Here is a 22,837-nt window from a genome sequence, read left to right as displayed (position 1 = left end):
CCGTTTTTGGTTTCAGACGACAAAAACGGAAAACAGAAGTGGTTTTCCGTTTTCCCGTTTCTGGTTTCAAACAGAAAACGAAGAAACCACGGTATTTCCGTATTTCTGTATTTTCGAATGAACCATAAAACAAACGAACACAACAGACACGGACCCGGTCGGTTATGGCGGGATGGATGCTAATGAGCGGATGTTGCGTCGATATTTTCCCGCGTTTTCATCTCGTGGGTTTGGGTTTGTTCGTTTGCGGAGTGTCACGTGAGCCCAGTGAAAGCACACTCACGGGGAGTTTAAGAAAAGTATAACGATATAACCCGGTCATCTAATGTAACTGTCAACAGCACGTGGTTTAAACAGACACATCCGATCGGTCATATGAACTCAGTGGCTCGGTCAGTGTACACAGAGTTGTAAACACTGACTCCGGTTGGGCGTCTAAAGCTTGAGACAGCGACGACGCCGATTACCCGCCGCGCACATCTGTGATTCAAAACGAGCATCCACTTCAAATCGGTTTCAGGAAGCCAGTTAGTTTTGTTGTATTGTTGCCACGGGACTCGTGCAGTGGTCTTTAAACGTAGTAAACCCAATTAACTGCCTCCACAACATAGCTCTCTTTTTAATTAATATATTACCTTTAAGGTAACCGCGCAACAAGATGCCACCGAAAAAGCGCAACTCTGGGACGGCACAGAGCAAGGAGGCGAAAAGTGCCGAAAGTGTCTCTGCAGACAAGAAGGAGAGCCCAGAGTTATCTTTTAAAAAGTAAGACGTTATCTTTTGCTGCATTACTGTCTCCGCAGTCGGCGTGTGTCTGTGTAGAGTTTACTCTGTTTGGTTACTTAGAGTTACTGGTCCTCTGGCTAATGTTAGCTTGGTAAAGATGACTAACCTAGCTAGCTTATTCAAACTAAGTCAGGCCTGAGACGTTATTTAGAGCGAATACCGGCGAGTTGTAACGTCTCCGCGTCACACTGTGACTGCAACTAACTAGGAAAGAGATGTAACGCCGCCACAGCGTACATTTAAATACATCTGAGTCCGACACAGACGCTGGCTAACGGTCAGGGAGGTCTCTGCACTGGTTGTTGTTGTTGTTGTTGTGATGTCCTTAAACCGTGTATGTGTTGTCGTTGATGTATGGCCTCCGTCCTCTAGGCACCGAGACAAGGATGCTGAATTTGTGACCCTGTGTAAGAGCCTTCATGTGACGGACCTGGTGTGTGATCGAGCCTGGGCGCTGTGGAAAACTGTTCAAGAGTCTATGGATGAAATCGCCGTACGTATTTATAAGTGATGTGTCGGTACATTTGGTGTGATCCTGTTGACTGTCCTGTGGAAACAAAGGAAATGGCATGACTGGAAATTGAATGTAATGGTTGAAAACTTACCAATAAGAGAACAAAAGTATCCCTTTTTGAAGACTGCTCACTTTTCTCACTTCACACTGTTTAAACTGTCTGAGCAGAATAAAAAGCGCACTTTGGCATGAAGGCCACAACCATTAAAATGAACATGCACTCACAACCTCTCCATGTCTGATGCGTTCTCAAAGTTGCCTTACAAGGCTAAACCATTTTCAATAATGATGTGCATTATCCACAGTAATTGGGGCATAAAACACAAACCGTAGACGACTGGATAGTTTTTGCTTTCCAACAGTTGCTGAATAAAGAAATTGTCTTGCGTGCAATTATAGTCACTGATTTTCAAAGGTATTCAAAAGGTGCAAGCTACTCAATTGCATTTCTTTCATATAGTTAGCTTTCCACCCCTTGTGAAAGGAGAGCAGACGAGGATGGAAATCTCTTGTGACGCTGTCACAAGTCGTCTATTATCATCTTTGAGATTGAATGCAAAATGTCAGATTAATTAGTGCTGCCAACATGCCAGGTGGTGTGGTATAGTGGGTAATGTGTTATGCTTTTGGCATGTGGTGGTTGGATAAAACTCTTCATGCAATCTTTATATGAAAAGTCAACCTTGTCTTAGGCACATAGTCCAATTGTGGTTTCGGATTCCTTTTTTACCTTCTGGTGAAGGAAATTTAAACAGTCTATAAGAAAGGTGGACAAAAGTGTGATTTAAATAAAATTATACATGTTGGTATTACCTTGTTATAACAGATCTATTGGATATATGTTTCAGCTATAATATTAACATTCCCCACCAGTATAAAAGTGATTCAAATAGCATGTTATTATGTATACATAAGTATTTTAATTTCTTTCCATTTCAGGACAGTCAGAAAAGGGTCTGGGGGGCTTGTCTGTTTGTGTCGGGGACGGACGCAGATGTCGCCTGCTTCACCGTAACTCAGGTTCTGAAAGCAGTCAGTCTGAAGTGAGTACTGCCGATGCATGATGCCATGTAATTGACAAATACTCATGCACATCAATGCATGTAATATGAGTCATTTTAATAGACATTCTGTTAGAGGATAACCTTCGGCTGCTCTTTGGACCAAGGTCCATATACGAGCTGTGGCCAAACTGTCTTGGATGTGTTGAAATGTTTGTGGGAAAAAGTTCAGATCGGCTGTAAATTTTAATCCTACATTTTTTTGTTCAATTCCATGCATTTTTATTTTCTATGTCTCACACAAATGAACTTGTTTTTGTAGTGTAAAGCAGTTTGTGGCTCTGGTGTGGAAGTTGGATGTGAACCTAGATACCATAAGCACCAAGGTGAATTCAGCACTGACGCGACTGGAGAAGAAGTACGATGTGTCGCTGGCTCTCTACCAGCGATTTGAGAAGTGAGTGAACACATTAATACAGCACAGGTTCTTCATTCATGGCGACCAGTTTAGGGCAAAATTATAATTGATAACGTTTGTTTTGTTTTCAGAACGTGCAAGACAATCTTTGCTTTGGCTTCTGATGATCAGTAAGTCGGATACTTCTTCACCACATTTGTAAAATATACTTTTTTAAAGTATATTTATGGTCTTGTGTTGAATAATTGAGTGCTTGTTATAAAAGATATGATGCAGATTCATGATTAATGTTTCAGTGTCTTTTTTTCCAAGGGAAAGGAAGACCATGCGAAGCTGCTGGACAATGTTCCTTTTAGCGAAAGGTAAGCTAAAGGGTCATTTTGGTATTTTCAACCTGGATCCATTTTTCTTTGTCTAACTGACTAATGGGGCCAACATGTTCTGAAATTGGTCCAGTATTTAGCAATAACACTTCAGATGCTCCTGGGCTTCAATCATATTGGGGCAAGCTGGCACAGTAACTTATGTCAACTAAATGTGCCTGTTGTTGCCATGGCAACATTATGAAAAGAGCCTCGCTCAAGGAAAAGGCTTATTCTGAAATCTCGCGAGATGGCATGCTGCCGGCAGAAGGTGGAAACGTGACTGTCAGTCTGGCAGTGTTTGTTGTGTTGAAGTACAAAAAGTGTAGCTTATAATTATTTCAAAGATTTTCATTGTTATGGCTAAATATTAACTATTTAATATTAACTATTTCGACAACGTGGATGATGGCCGCTAATAGCATATGTAGGAGCCATTAGTTATGTCTGTGTATTATATGTTTGAATGTGGAGCCTATCTCAGGTTGACCACGGGTGGCAGTGTGTATTAGTGTGGCAGGTAGTTTATATATGGGGCACAACTGACAGGTGCAATGATGCATTGGTGAAGGGGAGATATATAGAGTATACGGCTGTTGAGATTTTCCAATGAGACTTCTCTTTGAGCGGGCCTTGGCCACAATAATAAACAGAGCAAATGAAAGGTAAGGAAAAACATTTATTTTCTCTGTAGCGTCCATTACATCCAGTCGTCATGAACTTTAAATAACAATCTGAGCCGGTCAGTGGCGGAAACGAGACACTTTTAGTGTTCGTAGCGTTACATTGATGCTGCTCACTTGCTCTTTATGCCTCTTTTTGTGGCTGCTGGTTGCAGCATTATCCCTCATTATTCCCCATCAAGTCACTTGGACACAAACACATTGGAAATAGGGTCCAGCTTGAAAAACAGCAAAGTTAAACGTCAAGCCTTTTAAGCCTATTAACAACAACAAGTATGACCAAGCTGTTAACACATTGAATGGAATAGATTTCATGTTGCTCCATCTTCTACTTTCCATCCTTCTTTCCTCTGTTGTGCTCAGCTGTAGAGTTCAAATTAACGGTTACAGTTCTGTTGTTTCTATGCTGCAGCGGTAGTATTGTGATACTGCTTCTCATGTGCTGCTTCTCATGTGCTGCGTCTCATCTGCTGCGTCTCTGCTACTTGCAGGAAGGGCCCTGCAGATGGAGGATGACCTCGTCATATCATTCCAGTTGCTGCTTTGTACGCTGGAGTTATTCATCAAGCGTTGCCCTCCAGACCTTCTGCAACCTCTTTACAGTAAGCTTCTGTGTCATTTACTTCCACCTGCTTTCTGACTTCTCATTGTACAACAAGGTTTTCAAGTCTGGAAAGTGTAACGCCTCAATTCTGAGTTAGGATGAAAACATGAACGCTTATTTCTTTTGCTGTCAACCCTAATGGGATGTTAAATGGTATATACAATGGATAGTATAGTACAATATAGTACAGTAGGGATACACCGATCTGATATTGATTCAAATAGTTGGAGCGATTATCGGTCACAATGGGGCCAATTTATTTGATTCAATTCTATGTTTACGCCTGATTAGATGTGCGGGACCTACATTATGCGTCGGCAGCACGCCGGTAGACCGCATAGCTGAGGGAGCTAACAACAAACAGGTTAGCTGTGGACTTTGATACCCAAATTGCAATTCCTATTCTTTTTTAAATTTTATTTCACAAAGTTACTGGTGCACAATTTATTGTTTTAAAAGAAATAAAGATCAAGTACATTTATATATATATATATATATATATATATATATATATATAAAAATGTACTTGATAGATATATATATATATATATATATATATATATATATATATTACATTTTGTTTTCTAAAGTTAGGAAAGCAAAGATTAAGCCAAGCCTGATGTTGCCTTACACATAAAATAATATGATCCCAGTCACTACTACACACAGACGTACAGCTTATTAGTTAAACACTGGTATCAGATCACTCTTTATTGGCCGATAACCAAAGCTCCAGCACATGCCTAATGGGATTGAGTTCTTTGGATCGGTGCATCCCTATAGTATAATAGCTGTCATATTTTCCAGTCATGGAAAATGTTAAACGATATTTTGTGTCATGAATGGTTTTATTGTTTATGGCTCTCAGAGATTTTCTAAGTCCTTGAATGTTTTCCTCTCAGAATCAGCAATCAGCAAAGTTCAGAGCCCTCCGACACGAACATCTCGCCGCAGCCAGAGCAAAGCCAAGTCCAAACCCCTGGAGCCAGAGGTGGATTTGCAGCTCCTCAAAACCTTGTGCAACGAGAATGACTGCAATGCAGAAGAGGTCTGAGCCCCCCCCCCCCCCCCCCCCCCCCCCCTCCTCCCCCCTCCACACACACACACACACTCACCCCACCTTTTTTTATAGTACTTACAGTCATCGTACAAACACATTTTCTGCCCTCTGTTTGTCTGTTTTTGCAAACTGTATTTGCAGGTGAAGAATGTATACCAGACCAGTTTCTCGGCTTTCCTGGACTCACTGGATCTTTCGAAATCTCCAGATTTTCCTCAGGTAGGGGTGCACACCTGCTCTACCTGTTTGGTTTCTCTGTCTGCTCTTCACCCACTGTTTTCATTAGTTATCTCTTACTGCTTGCTAGTCCCATTTTTGAGTGTTTGATTGTCTGACAGCTGTTGGTTGTTCTCATGCATGTTTGGTGTCAGGAAAATGTGTACTCATGCAGGGGATTCATTGTCGTGTCTCAGGGTAGTATATGGCAGAGGCAGGTATGAAAACAAGGGACATATGATGCTACTGTTTGCTGACACTGACACACTCTTCGAAGAAGGATACTAGACATATTTATTACTATAACTGTAACATTACCCGATTAATGGGCAGGTGTTGTGCATTACTTACATAAGCCTGGGGAAGTTGGAGGGGGGGGGGGGGGGGGGGGGCGGGGGAGTATTACGTTTTGAGTAAGATGTTGGGCCTGAATATTTTATTTTATATTTATTCTCTGACTAGTTTTGACGGGTCTCCAGGAAGGTTTGAGCCTTGCCTTATTTCAGAGATGTTAATCTTTTTCAGGTTGAGATCTGAGGCTTTGGCACGGTTGCAATTGTACAATCTTCAGACAAGTGTAAATTGTGCAACAAATTAGTGCAACAAAGACTCCACTGAGCTCGAGTCTGATGTGGCAACGTATTGCTGTTTTTAAGAATAACCATCAGCAGGGATTACTAGTGTTGGATCATTGTCTGATCCAACACACATTGTCTGATCTCTATGATTGCAGATTGAATTTTCAGATTAAGATTTCACAGCTAAAACTTTAATCTAGTGAATTTGGTGCATTGTTAGAGATCAAGATGTTAGCATTTCTCTGAAAACTGTGAAATTGTTCTTTTACAGTAGGTAAAGGTTTCTGTACCTCATAAACAGTGCTGGTGACATCAACAGCTCATGTACAGTGCAGCAGTTATTTAACACTGAAGGGAGCCATGCAATGCTTTTGTTTGAGTACATTTTAGCATTTAACACTTTTGGATTACGGTCAAATTTAATGAATCGGTATCTGTCTCAGTCACAACCTTGCATGTAGTTGTAACAATGAGGCACAATGAGTAGTAACCTTTCATTTTCACCACAGGCGAAAGACCTCAACCAACAATACGAAGAGCACTATCTCAAGAGTAGAGACATTGATGGACGGCTGTTCTTCGACGGAGATGAGACCGTTTTTGCTCCGAAAGTCAAGATGTAATTTCCTCTTTTCTTCACAATTGAATTTGATGTTGGTCTAATTTGTTACAATATTTTATAGACAAGTGTTTAATAACCTGCTCCTGTTTTCAGATCCCATGTGGAAAGAACCCCGAAGAAGAACCAGCCAGATGACGACGTACTCATTCCTCCCCAGACCCCGATCAGGTTAGCAGTTACTCACCTGTTTATTGTTCAAATCATTGTTCACAATCGCAACGGAGGAGAAGGATTGCATACTTGTGTTCGCTTTCGCCTTCCTACCTGAGACTCTGTACACAGCTGTCAACCAGTGCATTTGGAAGTTCCTGAAGTTTTTAAGGACTGAAAAATCAATAGACAGCGTTTATGATGAAAATGTGATCTTTGTGAAGAACTTTAAGCTTTTTTTCATTGTGTACACTAATTGTCACAGTAGCTGTGAAAATATAAAGATAAACCTGCACTTCAAATGACTGTTTCCAAAACATTCAATTATACCATATCATCTATACAGATGTTATGCCATTCTTAAAATGCAAATGTAATATTCATTGAAAGTGTATACTGTAGGTATCCACAAATAGAAAATCAAACATTCAAGATTGTTTTGGGGTGTAGATCATTGGGCATATTTCATTGTGTGAATTGTTCTGAGTTTATGTCCCTTCAGCACTGTCTGACTTTTGTTTTGTCTCATCAGAGCTGCCATGACTTCCATTCAGCAGTTGAGAGGTGACCTCACCTCCAGTGGCGATCAGCCATCTACAAACCTAGCTACTTATTTTAAAGTAAGTGTCTAGAATTGTTGCCGCTGATTATAATGTCCCACGAAACAGCATCTTGGTGCCTTGATTTGACGTTTTCCCTCTTTCCTGTGATCAGAATTGCACCGTGGACCCGATGCAGGCTGTGCTGTCGCGTTTGGAGACACTCGAACAGGCGTTCAGCCAAAGGTTTGGCCTGGCAGTCGGCCCGCGCTGTATAGTACTCGGTTGTCAGGTGAGAACTAACTCTGAAGAAGAGAATGAGCAACAATGGCGATACTCCCTATGTCTGACATGTATATTTATTTTCTCTTTCAGAGATTCAAACTCGGTGTCAGACTGTATTACAAAATCATGGAGGCTATGCTGAAATCGGTACTTGTTTTATTTTTATTGTTTATTTATTGAGACGCTCAGGATCATTTAAATGTAGCAGTTCCCAGGTTTACCCAGTGTGGGGAGCAACAACAACATCTGAATAGGAAGCAACTCTCATGAACTGTAGATGACGTGCATTTCTGAAATAACTCGGTTATGTTGTTTTCCTTCCCAATTTGTAGGAAGAGAAGCGACTGTCTGTGCAAAATTTCAGGTAGGTCTTCTTTTTGTTACTTAATCACAGTGAAGAAGTTAGTCAATGGTGTTGCGTAATTACTTGTGCGTGCATGTTTTAATTGTAAGGGTAGCATTAAGTAGCAGTGAAGCGTTATTTGTCTTCCTGCTGAGTCATATGATTTCCATTGCAGTAAACTCCTCAATGACTCCACATTCCACACATCACTGTTGGCGTGCGCTTTGGAGGTGGTGATGGCAACGTATGGAGGTGGGTCCTGTGATTTTAAGTTAATAACAGATGCACTGACAAACTAACTCTGAAATGACTGTGTTGTATTTACAGTTATCAGTAATACAGGTTAACACTTCCTGTAAATTTGCAATAAGTTGTAATATAATATTTTCGTTCCTCATGATTAGAGAGCAGTTTTAAGACTGGAGGATACAACCATGATGCTGCTGGTGACCCAGTTGAAACCGACTTGTGTTTCCCCTGGATACTGGATGTGGTCGACCTCCCCGCCTTTGACTTCTACAAAGTCATCGAGAGTTTCATCAAGGCCGAGCCCACTCTGAGCAAAGATATCGTCAAACACCTGGAGACCTGCGAGAACCTCATCATGGAGAGAATTGCATGGAGGACGGTCAGTTTGATCTCGCATCACTACGACAGTGTGCTAGTAAGGGCCAATGAGGTTCATCCATACACAACTTAAAAACTCATAGACGCTGTACAAATACACACGTTGTATAGCATTTATCTGCCCATGAAAAGAAAGAAGATCCACCGTTTTTTTTAATGTGTTCATTATTATTACAGTTACATAAATTACATAAAAGATGAACATATAAACAACTCCAATAAGGTTCTATCAGCATTTCTATGTCTACCGCTGTGAACAGAGACATTCTGTTTTTAGATTGGCCGTCCGGTCCATTCTTGTGAACGTGTTAGCTCAGGAATGTCCACCAGGACTCAAAGATTACTTTTTGGAAGTCGTAGGTCACTGTGACCGTACAAAACAAGTTACAAGTGACTCAAGAATTCACATGCTAATTAAGGATAAAATGATGAAGTGATGACATTTTGAACTGACATGGATATAAACTGTAACTTGATTGTTTGGCGTAGTTCCACACAAATTCAACATTAATTTCATATTAAAAATGCCATTGCATTTAAATATTTCACAAACGCAACCAAACTGATTTAAATTCTACTGAAAAAAATGATTTAGCTGACGATGTTCTTCTTAGCATGGTACCCCCAGCCTGGTGTGCTAAAATGAACAAACACACAAATCCTCTTCTACATTGCAATTCCTACCAAAAATGCAGCTAACATATTTACACATGCAGAATTCTCTTGAGTTTAACTTCCAAAGAAGTGTGCACAGTATGGGTGTGGTTAGGCTTAGTTGCGGAGGGGAGTGGCTCAGGGAACAGGTGCCGAGAAGAGGCCTAATTAGCCTCAGCTGCAGGGGATCAGCTGTTGTGTGTGTCTCTTCCCTGTATTAGGTTCAATAGGAAGTGTGCGTTTTCCTTAAGGGGCCCCACGTTGGGTGTCACATTCTCTGGGTTTTCCCCCTAGAACCAATGATTTGAGCACACTCAGGGTATCGTAATATTCTTTATTACCACCGGTACGCTCTGGCAGACTGTGCCTCTTGCTCTCCTGCCCCGCGCCTCCATCCCTATTGAACCTAATACAGGGAAGAGACACACAACATCTGATCCCCTGCAGCTGAGGCCAATTAGGCCAATTCCCGGCACCTGTTCCCTGAGCCACTCCCCCACTCCTCTCTGCCGCTGAGCCTAACCATGCCCCAGCCACCACAATGGGTTATGGGATACTGTATACGAATATAGAATTGTATGGAATTTGTTCAATAAAGTAGTCTAGTGCTCTCAAGATAATGATAAAGAAACTGTCACTGGCTGCCACTACCGGGTGCCTCCTTGTGCACCAGGCTGCTGGAGAAATAGTAGACAAGTGGGTTGAGGCAGCAATTGGAGCTTGCTAGTAATAACACCACGGGGTGCACAGCCTTGGTCACCTTGGCCAGGCCACAATGGTGCAGCAGCCCCACATGTGTGAGCGTGTATCCCAGCAGGTTGATGTGATAGGGGACGAAGCACAGCAGAAAGATGCCTAGCACCCAGTAAATAATTGTGAGAGTGTGCTGACGGCTGCGGCGTTGGCGGTGTCTCGGCTTGCGAAGCACGCTCAGCACTCTGCAGTAGCTACAGAGAAGCAGCAAAGTGGGCAGCAGAAATGACCCCAGGACTAAGCCCAGGGCTACCAGGATGATGGAGCGGTGGCGTTGCGAGGACGGGTCCAGCAGGCAGGGCTGGTGTTGGCGAGTGGCTGCAGAGTGCAGCAGAGGCAGACTCACACAGAGCCCCAGCACCAAGCACCAGATCCCCCCACTTACCAGCTGTGCAACACGCAGCCTGCGGAGTGTTGAGGCGATCGGGTGCACGACAGCAAAGTAACGGTCCACAGCAATGCACACCAGGAAGAAGATTCCCCCATACAGGCTGATGTATTTGAGGATGAAGGTGAGGTGGCAGTATGGCGCTCCCTGAGTCCAACTAGACGGGTCTCCTGTCTTGGAGGACAAAGCTCCGGCCTTTTGGTGGTAGTAGTAGATCCTCAGGGGCAGAGAGATTACGAAAAACAAGTCGGCAACTGACAGGCTGACCATGTAAATGGCTGTGCTGTTCATGGTGCCGGGAGATGCACACAGTCTGCGCAGAGCCAGGCTGTTGGTGGCCAACCCCAGCAGGAAGATGACACCGTAGGACACTTGGTAGAAGGTGAAGCGGTAGCTGGTGTCCACAGTGCAGTTAGACAGAGGAGAGAAGGGCTTGGCTAGCACATCGGTCATATTCCACAACTCCATGGCACAAGATAATTAGCTTTCTTTAAATCACTGCGTCCCTCTCATCTCTGGAGGAAATTAGTTTGGTTGAAGGGAAAATAAGACGAGAGGAAGGAAAAGGTTCAGTTGCTTCTGCTGGAGTTAAACCTGCGGCAAGTAAAAACCTAATGAACTCAAAATCCCTGCTGTTTTATGGAATGTAAATTTGCTTAGGTGACATAATACACAACCATGGCTAACATACCTCAATTCATATTTGATGTGCAAGAAAGACGACAGTCAATCTGTCAATAAAGTTTTAACTGCCACTTCCTGCTCTCATAGAACAAGCAAACATTTGGTTTCATTACATTCAGAGTGGGGAAAAAGAATCCCTCACCATGTAAAGCTGTTGCCCCTGCAGTAAATTAACATTTAGTGAAGTTTATTAAGTCGTTGAGCTAGTCAGAAGGGTTTATTTAACTTGATTGGCATTTTTAGACTAGTTTGTGGCAGCTGAGTAAATATGCAGTTTAGCTTTACAACTTACATTTTTTAGGAGGGTATATTATATATAAGGTGTGTATATAGCATTATTTTCCAATTTGTGCGGTTTGTTGTATGTCATTAATAATGTAATAAGTAATTTAAACGACTCACAACCCAAAATGACCTTTTGAGTTGTAACAAAACCACTGAATTACAAGAAAGCTTCAACTATTACACAAATTCTATTAAGATGCTTTGCCTTTGAACATTTATTTAAACAATACAATTGTGAGATGATTTTTAATACAAAAATGTTGATCCTCACTATACTCTTACTTTCAGTCAGCATTCAGGCTTTCCTTTTTGCTTTCTTTTTTTAATTCTGAGTAACATTATGTGATAAGACTTTCTATTCTATGACATGACAAGGCATTGAACACCTATTTTTCCAACTGTGATCTTTTTTGCTCTGAACATACACTTTGTCTGCTTTGGTGATCTGAAAACAACTTCTGTGTAAGCATTCAGTCATCACGTTCATTTGGTTTCTTAATTGTAAAAGCCCCAACGCGTTCTCAAATATTGATTCCTTATCTAGTGTTCAGATAAACCTTGACAGATTTATACAGTTAATTGCTGGCTTCATCCGTGTCCCTACTGTACATGTAAAATTCAAGCACAATCAGCTAAACTAAAAATAATATTGAAACAGAAAACATCCTCACTCACCAGTCTGGGTTTCTCATGAACGAGGGTGTGAAAAGGCTGATGTTCAGCAGCAGGATAACTCATCAGGACGCTGTAACGGTGCACAAGCTGTCCGTCGGAGCCGTTACGCCTACACTCGCACACAGGTCAGGGTCTCCCTCGCTCCACTTCTACCACACACTTCTTGTGGTTTGTTTTTACGACTAAATTTGAGCTCATTTAATCACAAATATTTAGTGAGCTTATGTATTTAATGCGTAGAGGTCCCGAGGCTGGCTTGTGACAGTTATCTGGTCTTAACCAACTAGTTTTCACATTCATCTTTAATTTTGTGATCAGTCTTACAATTGAGCACAGATTGTTTCATTACTGTGATGTTTATGGCTGCTTGTTAAAAAGCCACACAGGGGATTGGGGTTGATCATTAACCATACAGACAGAGGAATAGCAATAATTCATTCAAAGAAGGTGCTGTAATCCTGTATCTTGTGTGCCAGCCGAGAGTTTGTCACTCTCTGGGAAAAACAATATGTTCTGTCAAAATGTTAGTCTTTGCACCTGAGAGAAAAGGAGTAATTCACCGGTTCTCCACATCAGATTTTTACCATCAAATTGGGAATAAATATATATTTGTTATACATATTACAACTTTGCTACACTTTACTTGGTCCTTGTGAGACAAATTGGAATTGTATAGACTTTAAAAAAAAAAGTAAATCTTAAATTTCATGTTATGATAATCATCACTAGATGTTCTTTTTGTTTTGTTGCTGCTGTGTAATTCAATAATCCCTCTTTTCATCATCACTACTATTGTTTAGGATTGATAGATTCTTAAATATTGTGTGATTATCATGTTGGTGTTTAGTCAGGATGATATTTTCTGCTCAATTCCATGAATCCATTACAAATATTTAATTTGTGTAGAGAAAGTCCAGCTGCATCTTGATTGGAAGCCTATTTCGGAGGATAATACTGCGTTCACATCAAAAGCATTGTGAATTTTTCGCTCGAGTAGATCAGTAGTCAATGCGACTGGTTGCGAATTATGCAAATTTTCGGCGGGCGGTGCGAATTACGCAAATTGAGCCATGCGAAAAATTTGCCTCAGTGTCGGGTGAAATATAAAAATTTTAAAAATTTGCCCACCGCTGAGTTGCGAAAGCCAATCATCGTTGAGATGCTCCGCCTGTCATCGTTGAGATGCTCCGCCCGTCATCACTGACGTCGTGCCGTTGGTGAATCTAACTGTCTGCTGCTGCTCTCGTAGCGCTGGAAGCGGCAGTTATCCAGACAGTCGGTGAAACTCACCGAGCTGTGTGCGCCTACGGGTGATGTTATGAACCCAAACACCAGGGCGTTAGATGTTTTGACATTTGTGGGATTTAGACAACAAGTATAAAGCAGAAATAGGGGTTATTTCTTCCATGGTGGATGGCGGGAATGATAACTGTTTCCATGGAGAGAGAGAGAGAGAGGGATAAGCCACACCCCCTCTAAGGCGCGAATGACGCGAATAGTCGGGTGGGTAAACTCACTTTTTTGATGTGAACGCAGCATAAGATTCAAGAAATGGCTAATTGTTTTAATTGTCTCAAGGAGGCCAGTTTTAAGTTTACAATCTGCATTATTCATCAGCTCTGTCTCAAAATTGCAGCAACCCCCATGTGCTCTATTTTGTAAACGGGCTTCTCCCTCGAGAGGCAAGTTGTCGCTCGTCTGCTCATGTCTCACAATCCGATGCGGAATGAGCCTGTCCTCGGGCTGAGCCGCTCAGCAGGAATTCAGCAGTGCTCGGTCTTGCAGCATGCAGCTTTTACAAGAATGAACCAGAAACTAGCTGCAGAATATTCCATTTACACTGTGACCTGTGTTTTCACTTTACCTGTTTATAGATAAGAAACCGATTCAATGATTCTCATTCAACTTCGGTAACTTTCAAAAATGTTGTCTGTAACTCCATGTTTGTTTTTAACCTCCTTATTCAGATAAGGCCATTGGCAGTGTTAGTGCAGTGTTGGTCAGAACAATGCATTTGTCAAATATTGACCTCACCTGTAATCTACATTTTAAAACGCATTGACTTATTGTGCGTTCATGGCACTGACCAACCACAGTAGCCGTAGCTGTGTTGGCACCTGCATGACGGATCAGTCTAGAAAGATGATTTGGTAGCAACACACACCCTGATAACATTTCTCAACGACCCACTCTATCAAACAAGTAGTGAATGTCAAACTCAAAAACCTTTTAGTTTAACAACTTTTATTTGCTTTCAGTTTAATGGGTAAAGCTGTTATAGAACATGCTGCTCTCTAAAGTGCCATAGTGGGGCCACAACTACTTAGACACTGCACAGTACAGTACATGAAACAGAGTTGTAATACTGGTTCAGCATTGCCAATATGAGTGAGAATCTGCTCTGAGGAATACTATATTTACAATGTCTTACAAAGGCATTTGCTTATTTGCCGCACCACCTGTCATCGTCACTAATACACATCATGAACTCAAAAAATATAGAGTTTTCAAACTTGTGTGTGGTGAATTGGCACCTTGATAAAGAGTCTTTAGGCTTTACACACTTTAGTGTTTTTAAATGTTTCTTCTTCGACTCCATTCTTCTGTTGACTGACTAGAGATCAGTGTCTTAACTCCCAGTCTCAGTAGTGTCAAGTGGATGAGAGATTCCTTAGTAACCATTGTATTTATGCGTTATGATCTTCAAGGCCTCTCTTCTTCCACCTCCGTCCTCAGATTCAAATCGGGTTTCCCCAGCAGTCAGTGAATCATCAACACACTTTACAACCATAGCTGCCACTAGATTGTAGACTCACTGTCAAACGGTTTGCTTCTCAGATTCATCAGGGTCAGCTTTTTGGATGTTGATGTGATTGGACTGCTTTGTGAGCTGTCCATCTGTAGCCTGTCGAATAGCCTGGCACCTTTGTGCCATACTGTGGACTTGCGTCTGATGGAGCTCTGAATGGTCTCCGAAGTGAAGTAGTAAATGACTGGATCAAAACAGCAGTTGGTCACTGCTATGCACAGAGCAATGGGGTAGATGGTTCTGACCACATATTCTGCGTCACACCCCGTTAGGACGTTGGAGCGGACCATGGCATAGAAGATGAGATTAACATTGTAGGGAATGAAACAGAAGCAGAAGATGAGCAGATGCACGATGATCATCCTCAAGATCTTTCTCTTGTTGAGGGTCCCTCCACGGTTGAGTGTTTGGGGTTTACTCAGTGTCCGTAGCACCATGATCGAGCAGAACACGTTGAGCATCAGTGGGATGATGAAGCCAACAGTCTCAATGAACACCACCACCTTGGACAGCTCAGCCTTCCACTGTTTTCTGGAGTAGTTTTCAAAGCAGTAGTTTGTGGGGGAGTTGGGTGAAGTGGTGTCCAAAAGGAACCCAGTAGGTATACTTCCGGAAAGAACCATAATCCAAACTGCACAACAGGCCAGTTTGGCATTCCTCTTGGTACGTATTGCTTGGGACCTGAACGGGTGCACAATGGCCAGGAAACGGTCAACACTGATGCAGGTGAGGAAGAGGATGCTGCCGTACATGTTGGTGTAGAACAGGGCCACAGAGATCTTGCAGAGCACACTTCCAAATGTCCAGTTACGTGTAATGAAGTAAACAATCCGAAAAGGCAGGCTCAGGACAAAGAGACAGTCTGAAACTACAAGGTTGATCATGTATGTCGTGGTCTCATTCCGCATCTTCAGTGTACAGCCAAAAATGTATACAGCCACCATGTTGAAGAAGAATCCAACGACAAACACCAGACTGAAAACCGAGCTATACAGAGGGTACTTGAAGTCATCACTCTTGTTGCAGTTCATGATTGATTGATTCATGCTGTGAGACATTTTTGAATCGGGTTGGTCAGTCTGTAACATGTACAGAGTAAAAAGGTTCTCCTCACCCGTTTACTTGTGTCAGTCAGAAAATTCCAGGTGCAACCAGTCAGGGAAATTTGCGTTTAATTCAGGGAGGAAAAAATACTGAATGCTCTTATGATATACTGGAAAGTATACAGCAACTCCACAAAATACCTGTATTAGTATCCAACGTCCTTTTTTTCCATACAAGAAAGCTGTCCTGCACATCCAATAATCCTCATTTGAATGAAGTCTTCAGTCTTTTCCAGTTGAAATGTTTATCCCTTTGAGAGAAGAGTCATGTGCCTCTCTACAACTCAGTGAGAAGTCGAGTGGTTCTTCCCTTCTTTTGTTTCCTGTCTGTTCCTGCAGCAGCCGTGGGGGGGAGGGGGAGCATGGTGATTGTTACATTTATGCCCCAGAGGTTTTACTCTGCCCCTGGCTTACCGAAACTCTTTGCAGGCTGTAAGTCAGGCTACACAAAGAACTCACCGGACTGTTGAAACACAGAGGGAGGAGCCGCCACCGGGGCCAAAGTCCTCCTATCGCTGATTTGTTGAAATGAAAATTACATAGTGACACTCGATCAGAAATTATATTGTTATTACTGATTATCATCAGAAATATAGCGCGTTTTGGATCAACCTTGCATAACTTTAGACCTGCTAAACGGGAATATGCCTAATAAAACGGTGCAGTGTTGGCGTCCGTTACACGTCCTGAATGCCGTTGGGACAAACATGTTGTCAGCCGGGCGTGGCAGGTGTGACACACAGAATTTACTAACAGCAAGTCCGTACCTGGGGTCGATGTGTATTTCACGGAGAAGTAAACCACCCACTTACCTCCATGATCTCATCACAGATTTATGCCTTTGTGTACATGCTGATATTCTCGTACACCACTGGTCTGCATCACTTTAAGTCTTGAGTTGAATGTGGTTTCACAAGTGTCGAGGAGAATAATGTTTGTGTCGGTGGGGATCTTTCGTTGATTAGTGACTAATTTCAGATAAAGGGGATTTCTGTGGCAATCACTATAATCAGATAGGATACTGTAGGGAGTGTCCTTGGATGAACATAAAAATGAGGAACAGCTGTATCATCAGCCCAGAGTTATGATATGACAGTTAGGTTTTTGCAAAGGAAATTATCTGTGTATATTTACATAATATAATTCTGTAATGATTACAAATAATTTGAGTAGGATTCACTGCAGTGCAACACTAACATACAGTGGCCGCTTGCCTCATAAATTCCCTGGTTCTGGTTCCTCCTGTAGGTTCTTCATGTTTTAGATTGCAGAAGTTCATTGATCGAACAAACAGACTGCAGTATCTCCACTGATCGTGTTGTGATTGTTTATCAGATTCAATGCAATTCAAAGTAGGAATAATTCAAATTCCGTGTTGGTGTTTCAGATTCGCAAAGCTTTTGAGTATTGACTGCTCACATCTTGGTACAACTGGAACTAGCATCAGTAAAAGTAGTATTTTGGGTTGCTTCTTTATGCCTCGACAGAGGTGGGAAAGCTTTCAGAAGATTTTGCCCCCTTTGTCTTGATTTCATTACTTTAAATCAATTCCAGTAAATGGTGCAAAGTAATTCTCAACATTTTTAGTATGCACTGGGTTTTTGGTTAAATGTAAATAATCAGGTTTGTGTCTCTGCAGGACTCGCCGCTGTTTGAGCTGCTGAAACAGGAGCATGGAGGCGGAGCAGCAGATCAGGTGGAGACTCCGGCCAGTTTCAGCCAACCACTGCAGCACAACCACACCGCGGCTGACCTGTGAGTCCGACATCCCACAATCTGTTTGTCGGTCTTTCTGTACGCGACAGTTTGGAGACGGCTGTTGTGAAACCACTGAGTCATCAGTAAAAGACTGTCACTATGATGAACTAATTGCTCAACATTATGGTATTTGCGTAATTTCCATGACTTCGGCCCTTTAAGAGTCTTCCCTTCTGTAGCTTTGAACCTGTTCATCCACCCTGTTCTAAATGAATTATCTGTACATTTAATGGACAGTTGCGTGTTCACGTTAATGTTGATGGTGTAACTGACGGGGCCCAATGGGTTTCTCTGTATCTTCCAGATACCTGTCCCCCATGCGTCCAGGTCTTCGTGTCTTGCCTCCTGAGTCCCCGGCCACGCCCGGCTCTCAAGCTCCCTCTCAGCCTTTGACCCAGCCTGCCGGCCAGACTCCACGGCTCCCAAAGTCCAACTCGCTGAGCCTCTTCTACAAAAAATGTAAGATGCCGATCACATTGTTTATTTCGGTTTATTTAAGTTCTCCTGAAGACATATAAAACAATAGGTTTCTCTGGATTACTTGCATACACTAACATCGACTTGAGTGAATTAAACACTGCCAGCTCCATTTTGCAAATGGAAGTAATATTTTAAACAAAACAAAATGTTCACCTTTTTGACTTCATGACTGGAAACTGGAAATGGCTTGAAGAAAGTATTAATAGATGACAACCAGTATTTATGGTGTTCGCTCTCTTCAGATCAGAAGTCCTTCAGGGTTTTTTCTGTGGTGTCCCTCTCTGTAGTGTACCGCCTGGCCTACAGCAGGCTGCAGATACTCTGCTCCTACCTGCTCTCCTCCCACCCAGAACTAGAGCCAATCATATGGACCCTGTTCCAGCACACGCTGCAGCATGAGCACGAGCTGATGAGAGACCGTCACCTCGACCAGGTAACCTGACAACACACTGCTCTGTCATGCTGTCCTATTCCCTCGCTCTTTGTTTTGACTCGATTTGTGTCTCGCTCCCGTGTTCTCTCTGCATCTCTTTCCTCGTGTTTGTTTTTGTTTTTTTTAATCTCAAAATGCTTCTCATTGTTCCTGTAGTTGATGATGTCGGCCATGTACGCCATCTGTAAAGTAAAGAGTGTCGATCTGCGCTTCAAGACCATTGTCACAGCGTACAAGAACATGCCCAACACCAACCAGGAGGTGACGCCCTTTAAGACTTATAACATCATCCTTCAGGCTGTTGTAATCGCACTGCATGTTTAATTATTTTGAACATGTCTTTGTATCTCACTTTGTGTTGCAGACCTTTAAGCACGTGTTGATCACTGAGGGCCACTATGACTCCATCATCGTCTTCTACAACCAAGTGTTCATGCAGAAGCTGAAAACCAACATTCTGCAGTATGCGTCGACTCGGGTGAGACACAGTTTGACTTTTTAAAACATCCGCAATCAGATCAATGAGCGCGTGACTAAACCCTCTCATTGCTGCTGTGTTGTTTTTGTAGCCACCCACCCTCTCTCCAATCCCACAAATACCTCGAAGCCCCTACAAGTTCCCCAATTCACCTCTGCGTGTGCCCGGGAGCAACAACGTGTACATCTCCCCCCCTGAAAAACTCACGCATGTCCCCGGGTATCATGACTCCTCGCTCCCGGTGAGTTCTGCGGAAACTTCACCTGTCAAGTGGCATGATTCTTTACATTGTTTTTGATGCGTGAAAAAGCATATTTGCACATTTCTGTTTCTCATTTGTGTTCTTTGCCTTTACAGAATGCTGGTATCCATCGGTGAATCTTTCGGGGTACGAGCTTCTTGCATTTGCTTTGATGCATATTGAAGGATACTCTACAATTACAATGACCCCCATTCACTCGCTCGTTTCCCTTTTGTTTTCATCTGCAGTTGTCCAATCGGTTCCAGAAGATCAACCAGATGGTCAACAGCAGCGAGCGCTCCTTTAAGAGGACTCTGGATCTCGGCTCGGCTCCGAAGCCTTTGAAGAGGTTACGGTTCGATGTGGACGGGCAAGATGAAGGCGATGGCAGGTTGGTCATAAATACGGTGTTATATTTGTCGTAGCGTACTAGCCCTCTCTCTGATTTATTACACATTTATACCTATATTTCAATTAGACACACTTTTTATATGTTTTTATTTACAGCAAATCTGGAGGAGATTCTACACTGATACAGAAGCTTGCAGAGATGAGTAAGTGAAAACTGCTTAATATGCTACATTCCAGTTTTATCTTTCGATATTCCCAATTCTTCTTCTTCATGTTTGCTTGATGTCAATCCTACGGCTTGTGGACGTATATGTTGTTCTGACATATTGATGATTTGTTTCATGAAGGCTCCACTCGGAGTCGCATGCAGGAGCAGAAGATGAAGGAGGATGCGGAATCAAAGAAGGAGTAACTCTAAAACCTACTGAACTGACCTGCACTGTTTATCACACCGTGAACTCTACGCTTTTGTTCACACACAAAGGGAAACACGAGTTTCTCTTTACATTTAGTGTTGGATTTTAGTTTGTATTTAACTTTGAGGAGTAATATGTGAATACAGAGGACTTTCTCCTCTCTTTTTGTTGATGCTTTAACTGTGTGTTTTAACAGAATAATGATTGATGTCATTGAAGATTTAGTATGTTTGGTTTTAAGAGTGCTATTAGTTTGTGGGTATTTAAAGAAATATAATTTTTTTGCTCTCACGGATGTTCTCAACTTGAGATGCATTGCTGGTTCCCTTGTTAAGTAATCCATCTGGACCTTCTTATGTTGACCTTTTTCTTTTGTGACATTTAAAAACAATGTTTCAATCATGATGGAACATTTCAGTTGGATTACATGTCGGCTTCAGAAGGGAAATCGTCTTTCCACGCAGCAGTTTTACTTTTAAGGTGATATTTTACTTGGGAACTTGCTTGAAATGTCTTGGAAAAGTTTAGTTTTTTTTCATAAAGTGAGAATTAGAAAAGAAAAAGAAATATCAAGGAAAATTATATAGCATATCATTTGCACTCAACCCAATTTCTTGTAGTTAGGATTTGGTTGACGGGTAATTTTCTCTTTGTGTATAGTTTTATAGTAACTTTTGTTATACTTTTGAGGGTTGAAAATGTTCATCAAATGCAAACACTTCCTAACGTGTTTCAATTAGAAGACTATTTTTCATATTCTCACATTTTCTACGGATAAGTTGGTTTCTCTTTGGAGCCTGGAGGTTGCTGAGAAAGAGGGGGAAAAGAATAAGAATAATGTGCACCACATGGAGCATTAATATGTGGACTTCACTCCAGAAAAGTATACCAAGGTCAAATATATTGGTAGAAATGTCAATTACCAGAGTTTTTAAATTAAAATGTGTTTATATTGTACTTTATTGAAGTAGTTCCTTGAAAATGTAGTAAATATTTCTTTTGAAAATTTTTTTGTTTTTGTATTCCTTTGCATAGAAATAACTACATGTGGGCATTATCTTCTATGTTAATCAGTTGTCTCTCTTTCCTTCGATGCCAGTATCCAGCTGAATGACCAAAGTGATGTCATCATGTGGAGTTATGCTCCTTTTTTGTTTGTTTTGCTTTTAGAGAGAGCTGTCATATTTTATTCCAGCTTTTATATACTATGTTAGGATGTCAGGTTTTTTTTGGAGGAAAATACAATTTGAGTGTTTGTTATGAAACAGAAACATGACAAAGTTGAGTTCTCTTTTCTCAAGATTCAAGGGCCACATTTGTCATTTCTTGTGGTCAAGCTGTTTTCCATCTAAAGGTTACGATTATCTTAATAACATTAACTTCTGACTTTTAAATAATCTTAACCTTCAAGATTATTTATTTTACAGTTTATAAATGACAAGTATGATCATGGACAGTTTAGACCAACTCATTGTTGGTCTAAACAATTATTTGTTTGATCACTGTATATTTTAGCTGTGATTTTGTGCTTTATCACTTCCTGTACCTCCCAAAAGATTTGCAGTCACAACAAAGAGCTTCAATGGTCATTTTCCTCCCTCTGCTGTGCAGAATCCGGGCTTCACTTGCGTACACGATTACAGATGATTAAAAATTGTGTCACAGTTTGATTAAATCTCGAGTTACATGACTGTCTTTGATGGTGGTTGACTAAAAATGTACATTTGTTTCCGAGATTGCGCCATGGAAAATGTAATTTTACAACGCCTGCTGTGTCCAATGAGTACTACAACTATATTTTAAAGAAATTCAAGTAATTAAAAGGAGAAGCATCAAATCCTCACATTTTAGAAGCTGGAACCATGAAACTCTTTTCCATAAAAAATGGCACTACTATAGTTGCAATTCATTATTTGATTCATCAGCCAAGTACAAGTACCTCATTTGTGTAGTTTTTTACATTCCACCACCGCATACAGTTCAGTTAATCTACTGACAAAGAAACAATAAACATAAGCAGAGAAACTTCTCAAAAACAAAAATGATAACGAAAGCAGAGAGAATAGTGAGATATTGAAATGTCCCAAACAAGGTGAAAGCAAACCTTGCAGCTGTTTCAATAATAATACTATTTTAACAGTGGACTTCCTTAAAGAGAATTGAATTGAGAGAGAAAGAGAGAGAGTAGTGCAACTAATCAGTTTATCTTTTACCTGCAGCTCCTTGTTTTTCCCCTCAGCTGTGAACTCCCTCCAGCTCCTCTGGGGGAAACGATGACAGCTGCTGCCTGCTCAGTAACGGCTCCCTTAATTGTGCGATGGCACTGTTTCCAACGCGGAGACTCGAGTTAATTCCTGTTTGAACACAGAAACAGTTTGGTGTGGGCGCAGCCAGGCATGAAACACTTTGAAGTGGCTACGTTTTAATTGGCCTGGCCCCATGGGGGGTGGAAGTGTGTTATTGAGTTTGTGGGTGCTGATTCCAAGCAGTCGGCCTGTAGCACATGATTGCGGGACACCAAAGTCCTCAGTTCTCTCTTAG

At 41.6% G+C, this 22,837-nt stretch overlaps 3 protein-coding genes across 3 annotated transcripts; 1 reads left to right on the top strand and 2 right to left on the bottom strand.

Moving 5' to 3' along the window:
• The first annotated feature begins 277 nt into the window (after positions 1-277).
• Positions 278-21,966, top strand: rb1 (retinoblastoma 1). Its single transcript, XM_034550027.1, is given in 28 exon segments — positions 278-765; positions 1,159-1,279; positions 2,240-2,343; positions 2,624-2,758; positions 2,851-2,889; positions 3,032-3,081; positions 4,256-4,366; positions 5,271-5,416; positions 5,570-5,647; positions 6,732-6,841; positions 6,938-7,012; positions 7,527-7,614; positions 7,709-7,825; positions 7,909-7,965; positions 8,151-8,182; positions 8,337-8,413; positions 8,566-8,789; positions 17,779-17,894; positions 18,202-18,356; positions 18,665-18,810; positions 18,967-19,071; positions 19,175-19,288; positions 19,380-19,478; positions 19,480-19,529; positions 19,646-19,676; positions 19,778-19,920; positions 20,037-20,083; positions 20,228-21,966. Coding segments are annotated over 28 exon segments (2,742 nt in total). The 5' UTR covers positions 278-658; the 3' UTR covers positions 20,293-21,966.
• LOC117742543 (lysophosphatidic acid receptor 6-like) lies at positions 10,077-11,051 on the bottom strand. Its single transcript, XM_034550029.1, has one exon. It carries the CDS (start codon positions 11,049-11,051, stop codon positions 10,077-10,079), a length of 975 nt encoding a protein of 324 aa, XP_034405920.1.
• Positions 14,461-16,731, bottom strand: LOC117742542 (lysophosphatidic acid receptor 6-like). Its single transcript, XM_034550028.1, has one exon. The coding sequence runs from the start codon at positions 16,122-16,124 to the stop codon at positions 15,027-15,029; it is 1,098 nt and encodes a 365-aa protein (XP_034405919.1). The 5' UTR covers positions 16,125-16,731; the 3' UTR covers positions 14,461-15,026.
• Positions 21,967-22,837: the final 871 nt, after the last annotated feature.

Source organism: Cyclopterus lumpus, chromosome 14, assembly GCF_009769545.1.
Source record: "Cyclopterus lumpus isolate fCycLum1 chromosome 14, fCycLum1.pri, whole genome shotgun sequence".
Lineage (NCBI taxonomy): Eukaryota > Metazoa > Chordata > Actinopteri > Perciformes > Cyclopteridae > Cyclopterus > Cyclopterus lumpus.
Note: the sequence above shows the minus strand (reverse complement) of the source record. Positions and strands in the feature narration are given on the sequence as shown.